Source organism: Pholis gunnellus, assembly GCF_910591455.1.
Source record: "Pholis gunnellus genome assembly, chromosome: 17".
In the NCBI taxonomy this organism is placed as follows: domain Eukaryota; kingdom Metazoa; phylum Chordata; class Actinopteri; order Perciformes; family Pholidae; genus Pholis; species Pholis gunnellus.
This window is the reverse complement of record NC_136544.1, coordinates 12811089-12837239: the sequence shown is the minus strand read 5'-3', so window position 1 is coordinate 12837239 and position 26151 is coordinate 12811089. Positions and strand designations below refer to the sequence as shown.

At 46.2% G+C, this 26151-nt stretch overlaps 1 protein-coding gene across 2 annotated transcripts; it reads right to left on the bottom strand.

Moving 5' to 3' along the window:
* Positions 1–5498: 5498 nt before the first annotated feature.
* pdgfab (platelet-derived growth factor alpha polypeptide b) lies at positions 5499–25190 on the bottom strand. Of its 2 annotated transcripts, XM_079176798.1 has the most exons (7): positions 24581–25190; positions 23107–23203; positions 18742–18876; positions 17328–17518; positions 8951–9077; positions 8170–8294; positions 5499–7438 (listed from the first exon to the last, which is right to left on the bottom strand). In XM_079176798.1, exons 1-6 carry the CDS (start codon positions 24641–24643, stop codon positions 8221–8223), a joined length of 687 nt encoding a protein of 228 aa, XP_079032924.1. In that variant the 5' UTR covers positions 24644–25190; the 3' UTR covers positions 5499–7438; positions 8170–8220. The 2 variants fall into 2 exon arrangements, with proteins under 2 accessions (XP_079032924.1, XP_079032925.1); XM_079176799.1 differs by lacking the exon at positions 8170–8294.
* Between the last annotated feature and the right edge of the window lie 961 nt (positions 25191–26151).

Here is a 26151-nt window from a genome sequence, read left to right as displayed (position 1 = left end):
GAAAGAGAAGGGGTTATGACTGAACTTGAATTAAACACATAAATGGTGCAGTCAAACTGGCATGCAGGTCACTGAGTTTCCTGACCACTACTGGGCCTGTTTCTCATCCTGCGACAATAACATTGCTAGGCAACTTAACAGCAGTTATCCTGTTGCTGTTATTAGCTTTGGTGAAAGTCATGTCGGAGATATTCAGGTCAGTTGAAAACCACTGAATATAAAGCATTGGAGTTAGTGGGGAACTGCGCATGCACGTGGGTCCGCACACTCTGCAATGACATCATCTCACCTAGCAAAAAGAAATGGGGAAAGAAAACTGAGTGCAGATGAATGAAAACTGTGAAGATGTCAAAGTATAACAAAAGCATAACTACTCAGGAGGAAACAGGAGCAGGAGGTTGTGAACAACAGTTTGGAACAGAGCAACAAAAGAGCAACATGAAGGCAGAATACAACATGCAGAGAGTTTAAAGAGAAACTTTTTCGAGAAGCGACACAAATAACAAACAAGGCTGTCAGAGATCCCTTCACAGTCTTTCCTCTCCCCCGTCGTCCTCCATCTTTTACTGCTTCGTCCACCTCTGTCGTGACCTCACCTCAGAAGCCGCACCGTCAGACTGGCTTCCACTCAGACTTCTGCCTCTCAGCGTCACCTCGCATCAAAGACGGTTGAGGGGGGGGAAGTAGTTCAAGAAGGTTTGTCACACCAAAGTATAGATGCTGAGGTTGACAGATTGTTAACTCCCTGATGTAGTAGCTCTGTAGTCTTCCAGAACTTTTAAGGTTGTTTTAAACAATAATAAAATGTGAAATGTACTTTGAATTATTAGTTTTTCCCCCAGGAATATCTCAGCAACGGTTTCTTCTCAAGAGTGTGGAGGGATTTACTCTGTTGCTCATTGACGCTGCTCATCGTCCTGCCAAGCAAACAAACCACAATACATGATATGACTTTGATTTTTAAGGCTTCGGAGGAAGTTAGGGGCAGTTTTGCAGGAGATACTTTCTTTCCATAATTTCTAAGTTAATTTAACAACTAAATTACATATGTATTTTGATAAGTGTACCAATAACAATTACTCAACTGATAAGAATTAAAAATGTAGGCCACATTTACTCATATGTCTAAAAACATTTATCTCACCAGAAAACAGTCAAACTTACTTATTAAGTTGTCTTTTTTTAGTAAAGAGAGCCTTAATTTATGTTTTTAGTCACACCTGTAAGACAATATGTGTATGCATGTGTGTGTGTGTGTGTGTGTGTGTGTGTACTTGTGTGTGTGTGTGTGGGTGTGTGTGGGTGTGTGTGGGTGCTTCATTACCAGGTGCGTCTGCCACCTGCCAGCCGGTGTGAACAGGTGAACAGTGTGATGCCTGTTCTGTGATGCTCTCATCATACCCCCATCAGACAGATAGGTGTTTGGCTGCTTCTTCAGTCATTCCCACACTCTGAATGTAAACTGCATGAACACACACACACACACACACACACACACACACACCAAGGTCCAGAGTCCTATGTTGGTGCAGCTCAAGTCTTTTTTTTATTTCTGTCAGCACAAGAAAGCCTTTGTGTGTGTGCGTGTGCGTGTGTGTGTTTCTGCCCTGTCTATTGACAATAGCGTTGCTTTAAAGATAAGAGAGCAGTGTGCACGTGTGTGTGCACATGTGTGTGTGTTTCCTATTAGTAAGGTTGTAAAACTAGGTGGTCTTATCTCACTGTTGAATTATGGGACGCAGAGGAGCGCTAAGTCCTCTGTGTTTGACTCACTTCAGAGAAGGTTCAACAGCTTTCATCCACAGAATCAGTGTAATGTCTGTGTTGGATGCACACACACACACACACACACACACACACACGCCCACACACCTACACAAACACACATCACTTAGTCAGCATGTTAATGAAAGCCTCCTTTTAGCTCTCCAGTCCTTCTTGTGTTGAAAATAATGAGGCAAAGAACATCTTGAACATCATCATGGTAAGGACGAGACTCGCTGAGAGGAATAAGAGGCATAGTTCAGCTGAGTCCATTACTCTGATGGTGGTTGGATCAAAGTAAACACTGATAATGGTTCAACCACAGTTGATAATACTGCTGCCCAAGAATGTTGGCTGGGCCGGCTACTCCCGACCTCACACGTATAAACGCACACACGCACACACACGCACACACACACACACACATGCACACACTCCTCATTCCTCACTAGCAGTGACACATTCCAAGCTTTCTTCCTCTCTTCCCACAAACCAAACACAGCTTACTCCTTCTTTCTAATTGTAGACTTTTGATTTATTTGATGCGCAAAGGAAAACTGGCTTCCTTAGCTGCGCTCCCATCGGAAAACGTGCATGCTCACACACTCTAACTCTCTTGCACACACACAAACACACACCATCACACACACACACACACACATACAGTAGGGCAATAACTCCATGCATCTCCCTTTGTAATTACAACACATACAAACTTCAGCTCCCATTGGATCTTGACTTATCTCCCTCCAGAGACCTCCACACTCTCAGTAGTTCCTCTGCCATGCCCCCTCCTTCACTCCCTCCATTTAACAAGTCCTGACAGAGTCCCTGCCAGGCTCACTTCACCCACATAGTCACCCATAAGTTAAGTACAAATTGATCAGTTGGTGACGATATCCTTTCTATCAACCTCCTCAGACACTGGCACAGTCATTTAAAAGAGATGAAGACAGATTTGACTCAGAGGAAATGAAAACAATTTTTTACCAGTAAAACCTGAATGCACTGGGTTGAATGAATTAGCGCTGGTTGGCTGTGCTCCTTGCTCAAAACAGAATACCCTTAATGAGATTAAGTGAAAGAATATCATACGTGATGCAGACACAAAGTGCTGGTACTGAAGCGGAGGGAAGGGTTCTGTGTCAGCAGGGGAACCCGCTGAGATGCCGAGCAGGCTGCTGTCCATTTCAGGTTTATCAGAACTATCAGACAGCCCTTTCCCCTGGGAGATCCAAAGTGAAGCGATCAGGTTTCAGTGCTGTTTTTTGGGGGGGACTGCTCACGACGGGAGAGCCCCATCCTTCGTTGTGGCCCGGACACGTGACAGGTGATGGGACTGTGACATAGCATTTTAACAAAGAGAGAGAAGAAAGGCAAAATGTGGTGGGAGAAAGGAGGATGAATGAGGTGAAAATTACCAGGGACAAACATTGAGCTGCATCATGTTGTGTTCTGTGATTTATTACCCTTAAATTGGGCCTGCAGGCGAGGAGGAAGTAAAGGTTTAAAAACGACCCCAGGAAGTTTGGAGACAGGAATTTTCAAAGGAGAAAAGAACACCATAAAGAGAGGAGATTAGTAAGTATTTATGTGTTTCATCACTCCTTTGTTGCTAATAAACCATTACCTGAGTGAGGCAAGATGTGTGTGCACATGAGTAAAACATTTCTGAGGGACTGCCACCCAGGGGTGAAACCAGAAACCAGAACTCAGAAGGGACCCGCTCACCTACCCCTGTGGCAAACCCCACCACCACCTCCTCCAATCCTCTCCTCAATCAACCCTCGCTGCCCTAATCCAGTGTTTACATAAAACGCTGGGCAGTAATGATAGCCATGAGACCATGGACCACCCCACGTCCCTGCACACCCTCCTCTCCCCAACCGCCCCCACCGCCTTCCACCGCTAACCCAAAGCTGTTTTCACAGGAGCCAAATACCTTAAATACATAATTAGCGGGGTCATTTGTGCAATGGGGGCCCCAGCGAGGGCATGAGCATGTTCGTGTAAGTTTGTGGGGGGGCACAGGGAGGATGAGGAGTGCAGCGGGGGCAGGATATGAAGACGTGAGAGAGCGGCGGACAAAGACATGCATTCATGCCTGTGGCCCCGGACAAACTTGGCTGTCGGCATCTTCAAAGGCGTCCTCTGCCTTTCCTCAAAACCCAGAGGCCACAGGTTGGGGCAGAGAGGCGAAACATAACAGGGCGACATGGAGGGAAAGAGGAAAGGGAGGACGATAGAGGGAAGAGAGGGGTGTAAGTAATGAAGCAAAGGTTACGAGATCGGTAATCTGGGAAGGAAGTAGTCGATGCTGCTTCTGAGGGGGTCGAGGCTGTAAACTACCAGCTTCTGTCAATTAGATCTAGGTTTATATCCGATAGTGTAGAAACACCACATTTACCAAAAGTACAATTTATTTACAGTAAACATGAAAATGGAAGGAGATGATGAAAGCTTTACAATGCATCCGTCACTTTGCACCACCAGCAACATCCCCCAATACGACCCCTGGACCCTGAACTCTGACCCTGTGCATTGTGGGTAGTCAAATCACAAAATTCCAGTGGTCCATGTTTCACACTGGGAGACCTCTCTTTTTATTGTTTGACTGCACACACACAGAGCCCATTCAGCAGCCCTCTTCACACCTTGTCTGCCCCTTCGTCCCCCTCTGGCATTGTTTATGAAAGCATGTCCACTTAGTGCTGCCCTGTCTGCCCCCTCTCGCTGTGGTGCCGATTACCCACATCCTGAGTCCACTTCGTTCCCTCTTTTCTTCATGTTTGTCCCTCTCTATACATCCCCTTGCACTCTCACTCCTCATGGCATTCTCGCCCCTCTCTCCTGTGCTCCATCCTCCTCCTCCCTCTTTCCCCACCATGACATATTGCTCTCTATTTCCGGAATACACTGCACACACTATACTGACTCCTCAATCCTGGCCTCCCTTCGTCCTTATGAATGAAGCCGTGAATGTCAGATAAAAACAATAAAATCAATCAAGCCTCTGCTCTTCCTTTTATCTTTACTTCATTCACTTTATCCCCTGTTCCACTGGTTTTGCAGAGCTGCTGTCTCTCTGATCCTTTCTCTCTTTCATGTTTTGCCTTTCTTCAGAGGAGGGAGACTTTCATGTCCCTTAGCCCTGGGATTAGGGTGAGCTGCTCAGGGAAAAGTAATAAAGCCCCCAGCACCTACCGTCTGCTGCTGGTGGATCCTGGAGTAAAGCCCAGCTCCTGCTCAGCCTTCAAGCCTGGAAAAGCTCACATTTCCTGTATACACCACCCTCACATCCAGCTTCTGTCCTGCCTGCTGCGGCAGCACCAACACATGTGGACTCCATTCTTGTCAAATAACATCATCTTTCACATTTTTGCATATTCTTCAGCTAGTTGGATAACATTTACTAGATAGTCTGTCATTAATAAGGGAGCAGGTAAGGGTTTGTTCAAGTGCAAGGTGGTCCCTCCTTTCCTCTTCCCTTCTGCCATAGTTTAATATTGCTGATTTACTTAATTCTTACTTTCCATAACCTCACTTTGTGCCCATTAGACTGTGTCTGTATTTAGTGCTGCATTACATCGTTCTATACTTACATTTATCCTTAAATACCACCCTTGAAACACAAACCAAACAAATTATGGGACTCAACATTCAGTGAACAATTTCATAAGCAGAAATATATTTATTGTTGAAAACATAAATATATAAATTATGATTATTGCTGTCTTTATCCAATGGAAGGCCAAAATAAAAGTAATAGAGGCTTAGTGTAATGGCATTTTTTTTAATCAAATAGCTCTGAGCGTGGTCCCTGGTTCACTGAGAACACTATCTTATATGGATGTGAATGCAAGCAGTGATGAAACATCAGCCTTATAAATATAGCACCAGTCAACTGATTGTTAGTTAATTCACAGATGGGCTTTGTGTGATCTGCCAATGTTTCAATTAAACTTTTCTCGTTTGACTTTCACTCGACTCACTTCACAGTGACTCACTCTCTCGCCTTTGAACACGGGGTGGAAGACGACCGTTGTTCTCGTACTGCGTTGGCCCGGTTTCACATTCATTATCGCTGTTACAGGAACCGGTAAGGAAGTAATTGTTTGTCCCATTGGGGCATGGGTTCAGGCCATCACTGTGCTCTTGTCAGGTCACCTCTGAGCACTCGTAATCATCTGTCCTGATGGTATGTGGCTGCTTAAGGTGCCAGTACCTTCACAGGGTGGAGTGATCAGAGGTTTGCTCTCCTGTCAACAGAGGGGTAAAGCCTAACCAAACAAGGAGCCCATTCATGCGCTTGTCGATTTGCTTTGCTGGCTCATTCACTCTTTAAGGTGGACTTTGCTCATTGCAGGAACAACGTGTGTGCTTGTGAAGCAGAGCGGGCGGGCATCTTCACTATCAATGTTAAGAGTGATGTGGGTAAAAAATAGCCTCGTGTAGGAGAGAAATTAGGGATAATTCGGGGATACAGTTGCTCTAACATGTTTTGTGTGATTGGCATGAACATACTTTAATGTGCTGTATGCATGTTTTTGTGAATATAAAGGACCGGGCAGTGGCAGACTTTTCATCTTTTCCAATGGATTAAATACAGGCATTCAACCACAACAAAAGAAATAAACATCATTCCTGCTTGGATATAAGTAAGCTTAATATATTTCATAACAAAAATAAAGCATCTTCCTGTACTGACTCTCATACCTTCTCCTTGCACACATATATCCAAACCATATACATAAGACTTGACATAATTCAGATATACTGTAATATAATAAGAAACATGGATGACAACAATAACATCGACTAAAAAAAAATGACGTTGAGATTGTGATACTGATGGTTACAAAGAACCAGACCACACAGAACTCTTGCATGTCTCCAAGATCATTAAAACATATTTTTGTTCTTTCTTTTGTTCTGGAAGAGACAGAAAGCAATCGTCCACACATATAAATAGTTTGTAAGTAGCGGCGCATCTTCCTTTTCAAAATGCAACTGTACATAGCAAGTGGGCAAAGTCACAGACCACCAGGGGTCTCAGAGAAGATCTCTTTACTGAGAGCAAACATCCAAAAACTCTAAAATGTTTGATACTCCACAGAGGTTTTAGAAAAAAAAAACACTTCCATTTGTCTCTCTCTCTTTCTCTCTTTCCATTGTTTTTCCTTTATCTCTCTTTCTTTCTTCCTGTGTGAGCAAGAGTCATTTAAACAGGGCAGGGCACTTTTATGTTGCCCAGCTGGAGGTCATCCACCGCTGTTTATGGAGTCTGAGCGCCGGATTCCCACAAAAGTTTGATCCAACTGCTCCATAGCTGTTTCTGTTGTGCGTTTTGTTCAAACAAAGTCTCAAAATGTTCAACATGAATCCCTTTCATCATCTCCTTCCGGCCTCTGTCTGTCCTGCCCGAGCTACAGCATGTTGTCTGGGTTGGTGGCGTTCCACAGACGAAGTCATCATCACTGGTTACTGTTTTTTTAAAAGCACCTTTGGCATCTTATTCATTTTTGTCGTCTTAACAGAAAAGTTTGTCCTTTTAAAACGAAGGTCGCATGGCAGTGGGGAAGAGAACAGAGCAGGTCTCCTGTTGGTGACATCCTCTATTTAGGTCCCTCCCACGCTGAAGTCCCTTGTTCTGATTGGTCTCACCTCACGTCCACTGTGGGAGAGAGAGAGAGAGAGAGAGAGAGAGAGAGAGAGAGAGAAAGCTGAGATTAATATCACCATTAAACAAACACAACACATGGGTTTCATCATGACAATAAAAAGATGAATTGCATTTTGTGCCCAATTGCATAACTCATGCATTTCAAACAAGCTGACACAACACACACAAGACCCACAATGTTCTGAATCATATTTCTCCAGATTTCAAAGACGGTGATCAGACCACGAGTCATAACGTACAGTCACAATATGTGTGTGTGTCATGTCATGTGAAAAAGACCAACAGCTGGGTGAGAAAACTTCTGTGGTTCATTTTTTTTTATCCTCTCTCTCTTTTGGTTACAGACAGATGAGAGATAATTAAATAGTTGGTGATGACAAGTACAAATCAAGAGTGTCTTTTAAGCCGTGAAACATGTGACATACAGTGACATACAATGGGTGTTACTGTATTAACACAACAAAAACAGTGCACACAACCACACGACAGGCACGTAAACTGTGACACAAAGCATATGTACTGTATGTGGTGTGCATGCTCAGCAGGCCTCAAAATCAGCATGCAGCATTCGGCACAGAGCATGTTACGCCTTAGCCCTCCCTCCTCTCACACTGATTGGCTGTGATGTGATTGGTGATGGTGATTGGCAGGCGCCCCCTGTGCCCCGATAGGGCAATTGCAGTGCCAAAAGGTGAAAGGACGCTGTGTTGCTAAAGTCCTACCTGTTCCCTTCACAGCTCTTCAGTGGACTTTGGGTAATGAGTGCAACTTTATTATGTCGCCAATAAATCCTTGCTGGGCCTTAGCTTTTTAGGTTTCCTTTTTTTACCTTTAGCCCTACGGTGGCCTGAAAACACAAAGTCGGGGAGGGTGGATAGGACGGAGGGTTAAAAGCAAGAAGCAGGGTTTATGGTACAGAGAGAGGCACAACAGCCCTGGGACAGAAGCAGAGAGTGCAAAGATATAACACTATAAATACTTCAGATGCCTTATCAACACACATCAGCGCTTATCTGCTCCCAGGGAGAGAAAGGCTTCAGATCAAGGCACTGGCGGATTTACCTGCTGTCATGCCAAGCAGCCTTTGGACACCCTCCCTTAACACACAGACTCGCATACACTTTCACACGCACAAACGTACACGCACACACACACACACATCCTCGTCTAACAAGGCACAAACACACAAGCATTACAGTTTTGCAATAGCAGGCCACCTCACAGGTGTGTCTGTCTGTTTTGAAGCAGTCATAGAAAAAGGTCATCCAGTGCAAAGCCAGAGAGAGAGAGAGAGAGAGAGAGAGAGAGAGAGAGAGAGAGAGAGAGAGAGAGAGACCATCAGACAGACATGAGGAACGGGAAACACATTGATGCATGATGACGCAGGGATGAGGGCGGGACTCAGCCATCAATCGCAACCTCAGTGTGATTTTTCTGCAAAAGGGCAATGCTGGGACACTTGGGATTATGTAATTGCATCACATGTTTGAGGGTGACATTTACCTGTTTCTGCATCTGAGTGCTCCACCACATGATGTTGTGACGCACACACACACTCCAGGTGGTCTTCTAACCGCACAAAGACCTCTTTCAGCTTGGGTCTCCTCTTCACGTACTCCACCTTCGCTACCTGAAGTGAGGAAGAGAGCAGAGGTTAGCCGCAGAGCCAGCTCCAGCGCCATCATTACTCTTCGCCGTGCTTGTGTCATCAATAAGCACGCGCACTCTTTGCCCATCCGCTAACATCAAGAGGCGTAGCGCTGTGACTGATGACTCTTTCATAAACCGATTCATTAAAAAAAACGCCAGCCGTAGCTTCGCCTCCCCGTGTTTGAAGTGTGACGGCAGCATTCCACAGAGGCTGATGCATCGGGTTCCGCTCGCTGTGTGCTCTATGGGCTGTTGATCAGGTGTGTAAATACTGAATGGAGTGTATGACCTTGTCCAAGCAAGCTCAAACAATGGGAGAGGAGAGATGGAGGGTAGGGGGGGAGCGGTGTACGCCCTAAAGCCCAGGGAAGCTTTACCCTGGCAGGAGAAGAGAGGCTGGGATCCCCCCCTCGCTCCAGGCATGGAGCATCCACATCCAGACAGACACACACCTAAACTCCCTCGCCTTGTTCTGACATGTAGGCTGGTTTTAAACCACATTAATACTTCTTCATAGGTTAGGGAAAGTGCTGTTTAACATGTGCATGCAAGAAATACAGCTTACGTGGTCTAATCTAGGCAGTACAACCCCAGAAATCAGCCTTCCAATGAAACAAACACAAAGGTAATGCAGGAATTCCGATCCCTCAGTCCAGCTAACACCCTCTCAGGTCTGACCCCAACTTCCCACCCAACAGCTAGCAATGAAAAGGACCAATCCTCGGAGGGTTATGAATAGGCTATGTTGATTAAAGCTTAGATGAAAGCTGAATAGAGAAAGGTTGCTTGGAGGTTATGATGATCTTGTTGTGTAACTCTGGGAGGTGGCTACATGCTCTTCCCTCTCTGATGTGAGTGCCAAGGGCAGGTAACCTTCCCATCCACCATTGAGGGCCCGGGGGGCCACATGGAAACAATATCCCCTGCTTCACCCATCTTCCTGGTCGCTGCACGAGAGAGGATATTGGCCGACAATCTCCCAGCGCTCTCTGGTGTTATGAACAACACTGTTTTGCAGTCAGCATGAGGCTCACACATGCACAGACGGAGGGCCAAAACTGATGAGAGGCTTTCTTCCTCTATCCTGTGATGGCATACCGCCAAGGCTGGCTCTCAGTGGTGAATTAGTCAAGCAGGAAAAAAAATGAACATACCAATCCCCGTCTGATAAAACAAAGTAAAATGTTGACATTCACACAACTTGAGCTGCCGCGCGTCAGTGCTGTAACAATGACTGGAGGGTCATCTGGGGAGGCTGAAACAGAAATCAGGGGCCGGCGGTTTCACCAGCTGCTCCTTTGCAACTGTTTCTTTCCACGGAGGGAAGAGAAAGAGAAAGAAGAGAGGGAGTGAAAAGAGGGTAAGCAAGCAGAGAAGGTATGCAGTGAGCAAACAGAGGACAATGGTGTCTGGGTTGCTGTTATCGGGCCCTGACAGAGAGAGAGAGAGGGCGGGTGAAAGGGCCAAAGCAGGGAAGAACTGAGAGCAGGAAGGTGGACCATCATTCTCATTAGGGAACGATGGTGTGTGTGTGTGTGTGTGTGTGTGTGTGTGTGTGTGTGTGTGTGTGTGTGTGTGTGTGTGTGTGTGTGTGTGTGTGTGTGTGTGTGTGTGTGTGTGTGTGTGTGTGTGCAAACAGAGGGTGTTATTTAAGGAAGGGGATGGGGGACTGACCATGATCATGACTAGCATGCGATGACATTCATGTGTTACCTATTAACATTTAGTTTCTGGGTTACTCACTGGGGAACTTTTATTACATTAAAGCTGACAGGATAGAGAGAGAAGTTATCAAAGGTTTGTTGTTATCTACCAAAAGTGCAGACAGTAACACTGAAACCCACACATTTCTCAGAAAACCACTGGTAATATTTAATCAGAGGATCTGACTGAGAGATGAAACATGCAGCTGTCTCTGCGGACGGCTCTGCTGAATCTCTGGGCTGAGGGGGGTTCGAAAGCAGCAAACCTGAGGCCGAAAGAGTCAGCAATGTCTGACACTTCTTACTGAGGCTGATCCTTCTGACTAACACACAAACCCAAACTCTTCTGACCAAACAAACAGCTATTGACAGACGGATAAAGCGATGAGCCCCCTTGAAGAGAGGCCCAGCGGTAGGCTTGTCTTTTGCCCCTCACACAGCAGGGTTAAAAACACTCCCTGCAGGACAACACACAAAAGCACACTCACACTTTCATATTTGTCTGTGAATGTCTATAACTGTGCTGTAATCCTGCTCTGCCCACTTTGTCAACACACTCTCTTTCTGTCTTGTTTCCTGTTTCTTGTGTTGACGCTTCAGGAATGGCTTCATGTCTTCGCGCCTACAATTTTTCCACTTCACATCCATATTTTATTTTCCCATTTTAAGCCACTTCTTCGCCACACAAAGGACACCGGCTTCCTACCCGGACCAGAGTCAATGACTTCCCACATAAAATATACATCAGAAAGAGACCCCCATGCCACGGCGAGGGGCCCCGCACTCTCTTTGTATAAATCAAACCGATCAAAACTCCCTAGAAATCCGGGGCCCTGAGAAGCGGCTGTGGAATGATATCCGATCCAGAGGGTTTGGGGTGAGGCAGGGGGCTCTGGGAAGTGCACCCCCTTTGGTTTTGTCCTCAGAGTCTCCGCGGCCCTCTGTGTGGAGCCGATTGTCCCAGTCGGACTAATTGGGAATTCCCTGAGCACGGAGCACTGATGAGAGCATGATGGAGGGGAAAGTTTTACTCCAGCGTTCCAAGGAAAACACGACAGGGTTGTGAACGTGCACCGCGGGCCATCGTAAACTGGAACAGTGACAGAATCGAGCAAAAAAAAAAAAAGAATTAAGAATGTATGTGTGTGTTTGGAGAATGGAGGGGTGGAAAGAGGCAGAGCGGGGTGGCAATTCATTTATCAGGAGGGAGACTCGCAGAGCTTGTGCCCCACAAACAAAGAGCTCTTGTTGAGATGCTACAACTTTGAGCAAGTGGAGGAAAGGTGGGGAAAGTTGTAGGACGGGGGAACGTAAAGAAACTTTCTGTATCTCCATCTGTCTGTCTTTTGAAATCAGACAAAGAAAAAAAAGACACCCAGAGGAAAGTTAAGATTATATGCAGAGGGAGAGAGAGAGAGCAAACCACAGAAAACGTAGACTGAACATCAGACAAGAACAACCGAGACAACCTGCCGCTGCCCTCTGCTACAACCCCTCACAACACACACACACACACACACACACACACACACTCGGGTGGAAGGGGTTATCACAGGCGGTGTGTGGAGAGGAGAGCAAGCAAGGAGAGTCACTCACAGGTCTCCAATACCCTAACTCACTTCATGGCATACCTCTTTCTCCTCACTTCTCTCTCCCACACAGACATATTAATGTATCACCGGATGCGAATATCTATCTGCCCCTGACCTCATCATGTGCCTCCCTTTCCCTCAAAGACCAAAAGAACCATCGCGCGATATCAAATATCAAAGAATAACAAAGATGTGTAATCTTTCCATTCATGTTTTGCCCCCCGCCTGTGTCTTTATAGAACAATTGCAGATGAGAAAGACATTACACGGAGCACTTGAAAGAGTAAATATGATTTTAATGAAAGAGAACAAAAATGATACAGTAAATGGCAAAGACTGGCAGAGGGGTAAAATTAGAGAGTGGGAGATGGCTCTGTTGCAGGAGCGAGACAAAAAGAGTGAGGAGGGAGTGAACAACTATTTCACAGAACAGACAATCAGACTCCAAGACTGAGCGGAGAAGAGAGTTGGAGGGGGAGGATGAAGTCAGAGGGGAAGAGCGAAAGGGAGGACAGGAGAGGAGGAGTGAAGGAAAATACAGAAATGAAGTAAAATATGATTAAAATACGGCCGCTACTTTTCCTGCTCAAGTTGATGCATTCCAGCCGGTGCAGCAGTAGCCAAACTCTCTGGCTTCTGGCGTAGTCGGGACGCTCCCATGGTCTCTGACCCGCCCCGCAACCCCCGCTGTGCACAACACACACACACACACGTTTATACACACACACAAACTCCCTCACCCTTCTTCATCTAGAAGAGCTGAGTGAATCAAAGGGAAAATAATTCACAGCTGCAAGGAACTTCAAACAGGGGGGCCCCTCAGTCCCATCTAACCCCCCCCCCCAACGTAATCCACAGGACCCCTCTGACGACCATAAATCATGCTCACTGTATCACCGTCACACTGCCTTTTATTTATGAAACACCCCGTAAGTCAGGGTCCCACACAACCGCAGGGCTACAGCTACTGCTTCCCCCAACACCCGGCTCTGACCCGCTGTCGCTGAGGTAACTGCCAGTGTGTGTGTGTGTGTGTGTGTGTGTGTGTGTGATGGGGTCGGGGCCAGGGCCAGTGCAGGGAGATGTGTGGACCCCCACACTCAGCACTGTGGCTATATCCGCCTGGCCTCTGTCAGCCCCCACTTTGATCCAGCAGCCATCAACACTTCATTACTCTGTGGCCCGTCTTCCTCTTGCTGCCGCTTCACACAAATGGCCTTGTCCCTGCGTTGCGGTGGGCGGGTTTACGTAGCATACAGCGCTCTCTCTCTCACACACACACACACACACAAACAATCTCCCTTCTTGGGTTTACACAGATGTGTGCTGACGACCCTCTCTGACCTCTGCAAAATACTTGTACATTCGCTTCAAGGACCATCAAAAGTTTCCAGCTACTAAACCAAACCAAACGAGAGAAACTGAGCTTCATTGTTGTCAAATTATGCCATAATGATCAGATTAAGGCACCTTATGGAGGCAATGAAAAGGGTTAGTTGTCATGTTTGGTTCCTATCAATCGTAATTGTGTTCATTTTGAAAATAAGAATATTCAAATATCTACCTCATTTACTGTCAACTGTGTGTTCGTGCAGCAGAAACCACAAGTAAACTTTTGGCACCTTCCTTGTACCACTTGTCTGCCGATGTGGTTTTGTGGATGAGGAAGGAGAATACAATGAACTTAGAGACCAAATCTACTGCAGAAGCCTTAAGAGTTAATGAGTGAGCGGATGAGTGACAGCTCCATTCTTTGCCTGTTTCATGGGCTGTTTAATCAACCCCATAGGAAGAACAAACAGAGAGGCATTTAGATTCACACACAGAGACTCACACACATTCATATACACAAAGACAATGTGCAAAAGAATGCACATCCATGTTGAGATCTCTTCCTAACTCTTTCTCTATATCCCCCCCCCACACACACACACACACACACACACACACACGCACACCTTGTATACTAGTCTCTTCAGTCCTGCCTGTCCAAAATCTCCAGTTGTTTTATGAGCAAGTTTGTCAAGCAAGCATCGTAGCCAAAAGCACTGAGGAAACTATCAGAAATACTGGACACAGCTGGAAAGATGTGAGGTGGAAGAACAGAAGGAACATGGGAGAAGGAAGTAAAAAAAGACAGGAGAGGGTAAAATATTAACAACCAAAGGGGACTAATTATAGAACAAATTCTGTTATTTAATGTCATGGACACGGTATTTCATGTCATATCTAGATTCTAACAACTCTGACACAAAAACACTGGCAAAATGTCCAAAATGTTCTGCCAGCCTTCAGTGATAAAACACAAAAAAGGAATCACTTCGATGGAAAGGAAAGGGGGAGAGCCAAGACGCTGGGATAGAGGGAGTGAATGTGGTGTCATTGAAAGTGCAAAAGGAGGTGGGATGGGGGTGAGGGAGGAGTTAAAGGAATGCTGGGATGATAGAGTCTGAATACATAAAAACTCATTAAGAATTCAGTTTGCCTCTCTCCTGTCTGTTTCCACGACTTCATGTCTCTCTTTGCATCTCTGCCTCTCTCACTTAATCTCTTTTTTCAATACTTAACCTGCTCTAAACGTCTTTACACCATTCTCGTTTACTCTGTCTTTGCTACGCTAAGGCATGCTGACATAAACTGTGATGCAACCTACACACACGCGGTTTAGAGATACACCTAAGAAAATGATGGACCAAAGTGCAAAAGAAGTTCTAGACAAATGCATAAGGAGGGGGGAAAAAAGGAGACCATGCAGAAGAAAGAGAGTGACTTTAATATCTGCCCCTTCTCCTCCCTCAGGCTAGTCCTATTTAAAGTTGCCTTTTTTATTACCCTGCCAGTGAACAGGACAGGCTTGTACAGTAAAGGGCCTGCACAGACCCGTTCTCCTTTTTTTTGGGTCCATAGCATGAAAAAGGAAAGAGGGATAGAAACAGAAGAGGGGGAATAAATAAATAAAGGTGCATTTGGACAAATGCATAGTGGCATGAGATGGAAAGAAACACAGCAGATGTGTTCTTTTCCCATCCTTGGCCAGCAGAAGGAAAACAAGTCAGTTCCAGGGTAGACGGGCCACAATTTTAGCTTTCTAATAAACGGAGGGAGAAGCACAAACTGAACCCCTATTCAGACTAACTGCTGAGAGGACAGACAGAAAAAAAAACTTGGCACAAGACAATGTTTCTCGCACACAAAGTGGTGAATGTCTCCTGACCGGCGCGAGCCCCGACGAATGACCTTTCCAGGGATACGACGCCTCTCGGCCCCTCCTCGCCCGCGACTGGAAACGCATTGGAAAAACGTCCCCCATGAATCCCTGCCCACCACGCCTGAGGGTCCGTCTCCCGTCTGTGTGCTCATTTTGTCCTCAGTGTCACGAGGGGGACACGGCCAAAGTTGCATGGATCACAGCATTCCAGGAATAGCGTACCTTATAGTGTATCGTCCGTCGTCGTCAGGCTTTCTCCACCCGTCCTCGTCACCTAATGAAGCACCTACTGTCTGGCAGATCGAGAGACTGACAAGCTTGCACTCAGACAGACAGGTTGTGGTGTATATCAGAGCTCTTACATGTGAGTCAGCATCTCTGATCATAAACCCTGTGCACTGGATGCAGTTCCCTGTGCCCTACAATGGTCGTCTTTTCACTGCAGCGTTACTGTCTGCTCTATGAATGAACAACCAAAAGAGGAGAATTTCCTCCCATCCATACGGAAATCCTTCCTGACCTGAGCCAGTGTGACAAGGGGACGGAGGCAGACGGGGCTCGTATTTGTTTTATTACTCTGAAAGTATATTGAGGCGGCATCTTAAAACCCTGCTTGATGTCCCAGTGCCCATGGCCGGGCAAGATCACAATGATTAAAGAGACAACAGAGTCCAGAGATAGACTCAAAGAGAAACACAAACACAGTCAGAGTGTTCCAGGCTATCCTGTTTATCCCCCGGTTGTCTCTTACTCTTACAGAACAGAGCACATAACTCCCATACCTCCAAACAGAGCCGTGCACCGGCTAACAGTCTGTAGTGTAAATACAGCAGAAAAACGACTCAGCTCCAGCCACGGTGTCTCCTCTGATCCTGAACAGAAGGACATGTTTTCAAGCTAGCGACGCCAAAGAGCCTCTGAGAACAGTGCAACCCCCTTCGATCCCTCTCTCTTCCTCTTTGTCGCCTCGTCCCCTCCAGGCTCCCTGTTTCCAGAAAAGACAAAGGGCCAAACAAACCAAACAAACGAATGGCTGTGCAGTAACCGACGACACTCAGACATTCTCAAGGTACAGGAAACTGTTTCTCCCTCGCTCTCTCTCTCTCTCTATCTCTTTGTCTGTCTGGCTGTCTTATGTCTGGCAGGAGCATCCCTCTCTGGTCAACCCTTCAACAGATGTCCCGGCTGAAGGTGCCAACAGCCCTCCCTCCCTGTCCTTTCTCTCTTTCACTTCCTGGCACAGCCGCCCTGGACTCTCGCCAAACATGGGACAGACTGATGAGGAGAGAGGGTGGTGAACGGCTGCAATGGAAGGAGAGAGGGGAGGGGGCAGCGGCGGTAAGGTGGCCACTATTTGGGTACTGGCCAAGGAGCCTCAGAGGAGACTGGTTGATTGAAACGAAGAGTAGCAGTGGAGTAAAAAGGGTGGAAAGGAGCAGGAAGGTAGGCAAGTCAACCCAACCTTACCTCTCATATGATTTACTTACCTAGTGAGGGGGAAAGTGGTGGAGATTTGTGAGTGGAAGTGGGTGTGTTTGTGGAATGAATGAGGTGAATATGATTGCGTGTTCAACCCTGCACTAATGATTTGGGTTGACTGTAAGGATATGACTTTTCAGCAAGTCAACAAGCTTGCACACAATCTCGCCTGTAGGCGTGTGTGTGTGTGTGTGTGTGTGTGTGTGTGTGTGTGTGTGTGTGTGTGTGTGTGTGTGTGTGTGTCTTACCTTAACGGTGCGATGGTGCTTGCGGGAAGGGTGACAGCGCATGTTGCTTGTGTTGCAGCAGCCTGTGCAGCGCTTCACCTCCACACAGGGCGGCCATATCAGGAAGTTGGCAGACGTTGGATCCACCTGGCTCCTGGGGATCTCGTAGATCACCGTCCGCGTCTTACACACCGCCGGGACCGCCTCCTCTGCTGTAAGAAAGACAGGGAGAAGGAGGAGCCCGGTTAATGCACCTGGTCTGCATGGGTGTTCGGTGACACATTTTCCGAATGCATGCGCGTGCTGATGTATTGTTGGAAACCGTCCTTTTCACTCCCAGCTGCTTTAAGAATTCCTTCGCTGCTCATTATTTGATGACTCACTTGACGTGGGAGCTGTTCGTCTAACCTCGTATCACACCCAACCTCCTTTATGGATGTTAAGAAGACAAGCTATCCAAAAAGCTGATCTCATATCGGCTCAGGAGCTTTGGGATGAAGTCGGTGAGACAGAAAGTGACTGCTCCTTTGTTCAGAGGCCTAACTGGGGTTAATGCAGCGTTACTAGGCCAGAAAACCTTTATGTGGGAAATCTAATAACGGCCTTTGACCCTGTTGGTCATAGTGAAAAGAGGAAGGCAGTAAGCATTCATTTCAGATTGAATGCTCTGACAGGCACTCACACGTAAAGATGTGACAGAGGGTGTACAGAAAGATGGCATTAGGTCGTAAACATATGTGCATGTACAGAACGTGAGGGCTTTTGTGGACAGCTGCCAAAATGGTATATGTATCAAACACTTGAAATACAACCAGCCTTTTTAACCTGTGTCGCTTTAAATGCTGTACTGCTGTGAGGGCTGTGGCGAACACGCAGCCAGTCTTAACACACGCATTGCACACTACATGGTATTCTCTATTCCTCGATCAGATATCATACCGCGTGGCGTTTTATGAAGAAATCTGACTGAGAGCCCAGGCGAGCTGCAACTTGAGCCCTGAATGCCTGGAATTTCCACGCTCAAGGATATATTTCTCTCCTGACGCGTGTGTCTTAGATCTGCAAGCCCGTGGCCAATTAAAAGGCTTCATGTCAGACGTCCTCGTCAACCTCACACACCAGTCTCGTTTCTCATGATTCCTTGATTGCCATAAATACTGGGTAGACGTCTTCATTAGGGTAGCTTTTATCCACAGAAAGGCCATATACAAGCCACTAACTATTAGCTTTGTTTGAAATGTGTGTAAAGTGATCGGTTTCATCTCCTGGGAACTCAAATGTCAGGGGGGATATTTCAAATGGAGGTTAATTTTAGGGCATTATGACACTGTAATAAGTTGTGCCAAGTTGTGATGTACAGTATATAGAGCCAAATGTAATCATGATGCAACCTCTTAGCTGCACAGGGAAGCATACAATATTCTTTCAGTCTTACCGATGCTCCTCTTGCGTCGGCTGTGGAGCTGGGAGCTCTTCAGGTCATTGTAGTAACCGTGATGACGGGAGTAGTTCTTCTGGTGGTTGTGGTGCTTGTGGTGCTTTGGCTCCTCGATAACATTGTTTCCCGTACCTCGTCAAAACAGAAGGCAGCCTCATTAATGAATGTCACACAGAGAGGAAGTAAAAAAACCTTTTAAACCAATAAACCAGCGATGAGTCGGTTAATCACGGCGTAGACTGTGGTGGGTGGCTTGCTAGGCCTCACCAGAAGGCTGAATGTGACCCGCTATTGATGTTTTATATATACCCCCTCCACAACTAACAATGTGCTGGTTAGTCACACGACCCTAATGAGATGGTAACTTCCTACTGGCCCCTTGTGCTGTATGTAACACATGCTTTGATTCCCTGAAGTGCTTAGGGTTTCCTTCAATATGATGGCTGGCAGGGCAACTGATGATGATGTCACAAATTGAAGTAAACATTGCAGAGTACACATGGTACAGGCAGGAAGCACACATTACACAAACCTCTGTGTAATTGCAAGCTTTGTGCGTCAGCCTAACTCACTCATTTGGCTGAACTTTCCCAGCAGGAATAAAGTATCTAGACGCAGGTGAGTCAGCAAGCTCCTTCAAAAACAACCAGCTTTCACAGACGAACTGCGGACTAAAGTGGTCATTGCACAGGTGGTACTCAGCCGCCATTATCCCTGCCCCTAATTGGTGGTTTGGCGTCTCTCATTTACCTGAAAATGTTTGCTTTTTCAATCATTCAGCCGCTTGGCTGAATGAGTAAATGTTTTGTTATGCTGCAGCGATAGCTCCTTAAGACTCCCTAACTCCAGACTAATATAGCCAGCTCAGCGTATTCACAGTCATGGTCATCTGATAAAGCTTGCTTGTTTTGGTCCCCACCCAGAATACAAGTTGGATTACAGAAGAGTGCCAGAGCAGCTATAAAGCGATAAAGCTTGTTCGCAGGATACAGCCCTTTCCCAAAGAGCAGAGTCTGAGAGTGTTTGCTAAGTGGGTGGGTCTACCTGTCTGTAAGTACAGCATCAGGCCGACACAATCCTACACCTGTACACCTAACATAAAGACACACTCACAACTACACAAACTCCTCTCATTATCCTCCGTAACATGCTAAAATCCAATATACGCCAGCGCAACAAAGCTTAGCCCCAGACAAACACATTGGCCTCGTCCAGCTCCGTTGTGCTCTGACCAGAGTCATCTGAAGGGATTTCCTCTGCCTATACACAATCCACCTCTGGGATTGGCTGTTTATTTGCTTTTGGATGCCTCCTTTTTTCTTTTCAGGTCTGCTCCTAAAGGAGAGTGGAGGGATTTTCTCTTAGCCTGTCTTGCCGTCAGTCAGACAGCCAGTGACCCAGAACTAAAGGTCCACAGGAAAGAAGTGTCAACTGCAGCTGAGGAACAGTGTACGGACACACATGAACATGCCGTATATATGTCGCACATAGTCTCCATATATGTGCAAACACACCTCGGCTGTCTGCACTGCAGGTGGACTCATTTTGACAGCTGGAGGATTTTCCTACCTGACAACCTTTTAAAACACTGCGGGTCACTGACAGAACTCCCACTGTGCCTCCTCTCTCTCCACCACACCTATCCCTCTCTTCATCTCCCCCCTGTCAGAGAAGGACTGGAGTGAGGGAGGGCGTCACACTGTGACCACTGGAGACAGTTTGTGTCAGAGCTGACAGGAGAAAGGGAGGGAGAGCATAAAGAAGTCCTTTATAGACTGCAGAGTCCTTTTCTCAGCACAATAAAAGGACCTTTCTGAGGGTGTTTTCTTTGCGCTGAAAGGAGAAACATGGGGAACGAAGGCAATCAGAGTGATCAGGCAGGATGATGCAGGAGAAAAATAGAGAGAAGAGAGAAGTTAAGGGAGGCACAAATAGAAAGAGAGTGAGGGGTTTGCTCCTCTGTTGGTTCCAGGTGAGTAAGAAGACACATGATTTGCCCGGAACGTCGCGAAACTGAGACAAGAGAACAGAGGACAAGAGACAGTCTCTCGCCATGAGTCAGGCTTTCATGACTCGCAAATTACTCCCTCCATTAGCTGAGGGCCTCGGCTCCCTCCCTTTACTCCTCCTCCGCTCTTTCTTTCTTCCTCTACTTGTAACATGTTTTTTACTTCTTGTAACAAGTGCCTCCATAATTTCCTCTCTTTGTCTGTCTTCCTCTGCCAGTTTTGTCAGAAAGCGGACTGCACAACAACTTGCAGCCTTTCTGAGGGCAGTGTAGCAGAAACACAACCTCCAGAATCCTCCTGCTCCCTCCTCCACCTCTGCCCCACGCCAAGAGTCAGGTTCCCTTTTCTGTCAGTCCTTCACTGAGAGAGATAAGAGCGGACAGGCCAGGGGGCCGCCCAAGGAGGGAGACGGGGTTAGGGAGGAAGAAAAGCGAGGAGAGGAGCACCTCAGGGGCCAGACAGCCATCTGCAGACTTCAGCGGGGTCATCTCATCTGTCAGTCAAAGCAGGAGACACCATCCAAGAGGACGTGTGCACATAGACTCGCACTGAGCAAAGCAGCGCTAAATGACACACACAGCCGCGAGAAAAGCCCTGCAGGCCTTCCCAGGGATCCTGACGCACGTACATCCTTACAGGCTAAATGATCTCAGATAGTGACAAAATGATATGATAATGACTTGATAAAAACGTGATAAAAACGCAGCATCAGTCCGTGTTACATTTTCCAGGTACCAATGATCAAAGGTTTAAACCAACACCTCATATAAGCCTTTCCTTTCTCCTTCCATGGTTGACATGCAATGCTATGTACATTTCAGCCTATACTGGTAGCTTTACTGTCCTGGCCATCTGCAACAAAAGCTCTGAAAATACCCCTCTGGCTGGCGTCAAAGGTCTTTTAATGGGGTCGCCTGTGCCGCCAAGCCGGCCGTGAGACAGATTTATGTCCTCGTAATAATAATCAGCCTACTACTGTTACCCTGCAAAACATTCCTGTGTTTGAAGAAAGACATGTTAATTCAATTATAAACACCTTTTCTCATGCTAGAAGCAAAACCAGGGATCTATTCTGGGCTCAACATAAAGTGGGGCGATCACTGCTGTGGAGTACAGGTTGGTTTGATTGTGAATTAATAAATGACATAAATTACTCATCCTAATTTATGCGTCCATCAGAAAAGCAGTCATGTGGTTATACAGAAGAATACTTGAGTGAAAGTCTGGTCCTAGTGTTGCTCTGCTGAATATTAGTTTTGAGACTACTAATGAGCTACGACCATTGAGGTAGCTGACATGATTTGGGACTGTTAAATACATTTTGTAAATACCTATTTCCAACAACAAATCTTCAGGGGAGAGCCCTGAATTTGATATATGGCCAAAGCCTGTGTAAATAGAGGCTCATGTGAAGGCAAACAGCTTCTTCCAGCGCACCCCTGTAACTTAATCTAGGACAGCCTGAGACAGACCGGTCCCCCACCACAGAAGAAGCAGCACCTCCAAGAACCTGAAGCTGAGAGAAACCTGCCTGACCGGCGAGCCGCTGTCTCTGTTTACAGGGCAACATTATGTGGCGGTCTGGTTGCTATAAAGCCAGTTTATTGCAGCAGCTGAAAGATTGTGCACAACAACAAAAAAAAAGCCTGCCAGTGAAAGTCCATCTTTGTCACATGTGTACAGAAAACACACCTATCGCGGTAACTGCATTATCATGCACACCAGGGCTTGATTTCAGGGGTAACAACCTGTAATAAGCAGAATGTGCCAAAACAACAGGTGTTCTTGTTCTTTCACTAAATCCACTAAACTTTTGACAGAGTCTATACATCTTATTTACTGAAATGTCACTCAAACATCAGCTACCTATGTCACTTGTTAGACACAAGTGGATCCGTGAATGCTGTAACTATTATCAGTGGTTCCTGTGATTCATTTTGACAAAATTCTCCTATCCATCAAGCAGTGGTACTGAGCCTATTGCAGTTTAAATGACAACAAGGCAGGCATGGTTATTTTAGATATAACCTTTGTATACATTTATGTCATAGTTATGTGGCTTGATCCTTAAGCGAGCACATTTTGCCTCACTATACAAATATATATGGAAAGTCCCCATACCACATTCAGGTGTAGCCTACTACCAAGAAGGCTATGTTTAAAAGTGAGGCCACAAGAGAGCACAATTCTACAGCTAATAAAGGCATACTGCTTATGTAATTATGCTGCAGCTGTTTTTAGTACCACCCTTTACTCTGTGTTGTCACATCCACAATAGCAGTGTCACATGTGAACGACATCTAGTGCGTCGGGATTAAACATGTCTGTGAGAGTATCAAGAGGCTGAATTTACCTACGGAGTCAATGTCCAGTAGCCGCTGGAGGTCGCTGATGCTGTGGATTTCACTGTGGGACAGTCTGTCTATCAGCTCCTGGGGAAACTCCACTTCCTTTAGGGGGCGGCGAGGGGGGGGGGGGGGGGCAGAAAAATAAACAAGATGAAGGTTAGAGATGTGTCGGGTCAGTGGCAAAACGTTTGTGTAATTGTGTGTCTGTATAAGTAAACGTGCAGGGTTCAAACAACCACCAGTAAGATCACTGCTAGAACAATGTTGCAACTATGTGCCAACTACAACTAGCAGATCTACCCTATTGCCATAAATCCCCCTCATACACGGAGAGAAGGTGGCGACGAACCCCCTTGAGAAATTATGCAATCCAGGGAAGCCTATATGCTCTGCGAGGGAGCAACGTTGCAGGACTGGAAAGTAATTCATCAGAAATGTTCTAGGATCTTCTGCGTAGTCTATATATATATATATATATATATATATATATATATATATATATATATATATATATATATATATATATATATATATACTAGCTACTCACGAGATTTCCAGGACAATGATGGTGGAAAACCATCATGAAAATCATAAATTGAAAACTACTTCTTTGACTATTAATTGGACCGAATTAATAAAATGACCGACTTGAATTATTGTTTGACTAATCCTGTTCACTGCGGCAAGATGAGACGACATTAAACCGTCGGAATTTTGAACTGCACCACGGTTCGGGGGCGACATCTGCCCGTGTTAACTGCAGCTCGCCACACTTTGCACTTGTTGCGGTCATGCAGGCACCTCAAAGTTAACGCGCAGCCTTACAGGAACAGTGGCTATTTATATCGCCCGGAGCGGTTCCCATGAACGCTTAGCCCAACCAAAACGTTTGCCCAGTTGGCTCGGGCTACAAACAGATTTGGCACAAACGCCAAAAATAACTGATACGCTTCCAAATGCAGACGCGATGTTGGTTCTCAAACGCGAGTAGCCACTACCCTCATGATAGCTGGAGCTGATGTGCTATTTGGTCATTCTCGAAAAATGAATCCATGTTCACAGTGATCTTATAATAGCGTCTCAGTCTATGCCCTTATTATTATTATTAAAAGACAGTTTGTATCGGTTACAGGTTGATTCAAATGAAGAAATGCTTTAAATTATAACGGCTCATAATCGTATCTTCTTGGCTAAATTCATCCTTCAACCCAAAAACTTTGTGTTACTGCTCTATGGTTTTCTTTCCCTGGGTAAGAAGTTGTGGTGTGTAGCTATTGGAGAAATGCGCGCTCCGTGGGAACTTTGCACCCTCACAGGAATACAACCCCGCACCACTGTGTGTGTGTGTGTGTGTGTGTGTGTGTGTGTGTGTGTGTGTGTGTGTGTGTGTGTGTGCGTGTGTGTGTGACATGGGGCCAGTGGGAGACAGTCTATCCGGCCCCGCACTGCTCAGGATTTGCAGAGTCCTACTAACTTTACCTCAGAGGTGGCCAGCAGCAGGTACGTCGTCCACAGCAGGAAGTAACAAAGTGCGGCTCTCATCTCCCTTTAATTCAGATTTAACCCCGAACGAGAAAACGGTGCTATTCTGTAGGAGCCGCAGAATCGCTCCTGGCCCCACAGGATCCACAACCATCCCCTCGGGGGGAGAAACCGGGGTGTCCGAGCTGCTCGGCGGGCTCAGTCAAACTCCGTGCACTTGCTTGCAACTGTGAAAAAGCTGAAGAGGCTGGACTCTTGTTATTCACATTGGACTGCGTCCTCTTGAACAAGATCTGTGCGGGGCTGCTCGACATACAGCTCCTCAGGCGCAAGTGGGACAATCCTAAGAGACAAGTCTGAAGAGCATTGCACTTGTCCTTCACCCTTTAACAAACCAGCTTCAAACTTCAGCCCAGTCCACTGAAATATCAAACAAGAAGCGCAGCTGTTATAATTAACCAGAATCAAGACGCACGGTTTTCTATGATAGTATTTAATAGTCCTGGAAGAATATAATCCAATCGAGCAGATCCTCTTGGAAAATCACAAGTGAGAAAGTTGTCCGTGTTGTGCTATCCAGAGCCTGTCTTGCAGCAGTCTGCACAGGTCCTTGACAGTGTGGGACTCTGAAGTGAATGGAGTCAGAGCGCCTCTGAGCCGCTGGATATAGAGAGCCAGCAGCTCCGTGCCCGTTGCGCCTCCCCTCTCGTTTCGGTGATCGTGCATCTATTCAGCGAGGGGAGCTGGTTGGCTGGTTGCATGACTTAAGACTCCACGTCCCCATCCCCCTTCAGCTCGTATGTGTGTGTGTGTGTGTGTGTGTGTATGTGTGTATGTGTGTGTGGGTATTCCCTTCAGCACAGAGCCCATTCAGAGATTCAGGTTGTAATTGATATTGATTATCACTGATTTGAAAGGATGCAAAACTGACCAATAATTATGGATGAACTGAGAGAAAAAGGATGAGGATGCTGATGAGGATGAGACGTCTGACCTAATTAGCTTTAATTGGATAACAAATTACGGGCAGAGGAAGTCAATACTAAAATTCATATTAAATCACTCAGGATGATTTTAAGGATGTAATCAGATGGACAAAGTGAACAAAAATGTAAAAGATGATGATTATTATCATAAAAGTGATGACGGTGGTGACTCATAGTAACACACGCTCTCTTTTTGTGCCTTTGAGTTGAAGGCAAAATAACCTTTTTATGTGTCATTCCCAGACATTGCGCACTTTAGCACAAAGAAATATATAAACATGTCTGTGAATGTGTGTCATGGTGACATAGATGATGAGCATTTAACGCCTCGGGCGCGATTTTGGGACACAGGAAGCAACTAGTTAGCAGCAGGTTAACGACAGACTGGTCTTAACTTGTCGTGAGGAAGCTGGAGGCTGTGCTGTGTGCTGGGAGGTCTGGGAGGAGAGCCCGAGGGCCTGATAAACGAGACATACCAACAGGAGCAGAGACAGAGACAGCGTGCACGCACATTATCAGCCAGAGGTGACAATCAGCAGGGAGCTATAGGTCAGCCAACCAGGTGGTCTGCCCTCCACCTTG

What these genes read in the sequence shown, in the direction of transcription:
- pdgfab (XM_079176798.1), bottom strand. Translation starts at nt 24,643, where the DNA reads ATGAGAGCCGCACTTTGTTACTTCCTGCTGTGGACGACGTACCTGCTG. An exon ending in ACTGGACATTGACTCCGTAG is followed by an intron (nt 18,877 to 23,106) that starts GTAAATTCAGCC and finishes TGTTTTGACGAG; the next exon opens with GTACGGGAAACAATGTTATC. An exon ending in CCGACGCAAGAGGAGCATCG is followed by an intron (nt 17,519 to 18,741) that starts GTAAGACTGAAA and finishes TCTTTCTTACAG; the next exon opens with CAGAGGAGGCGGTCCCGGCG.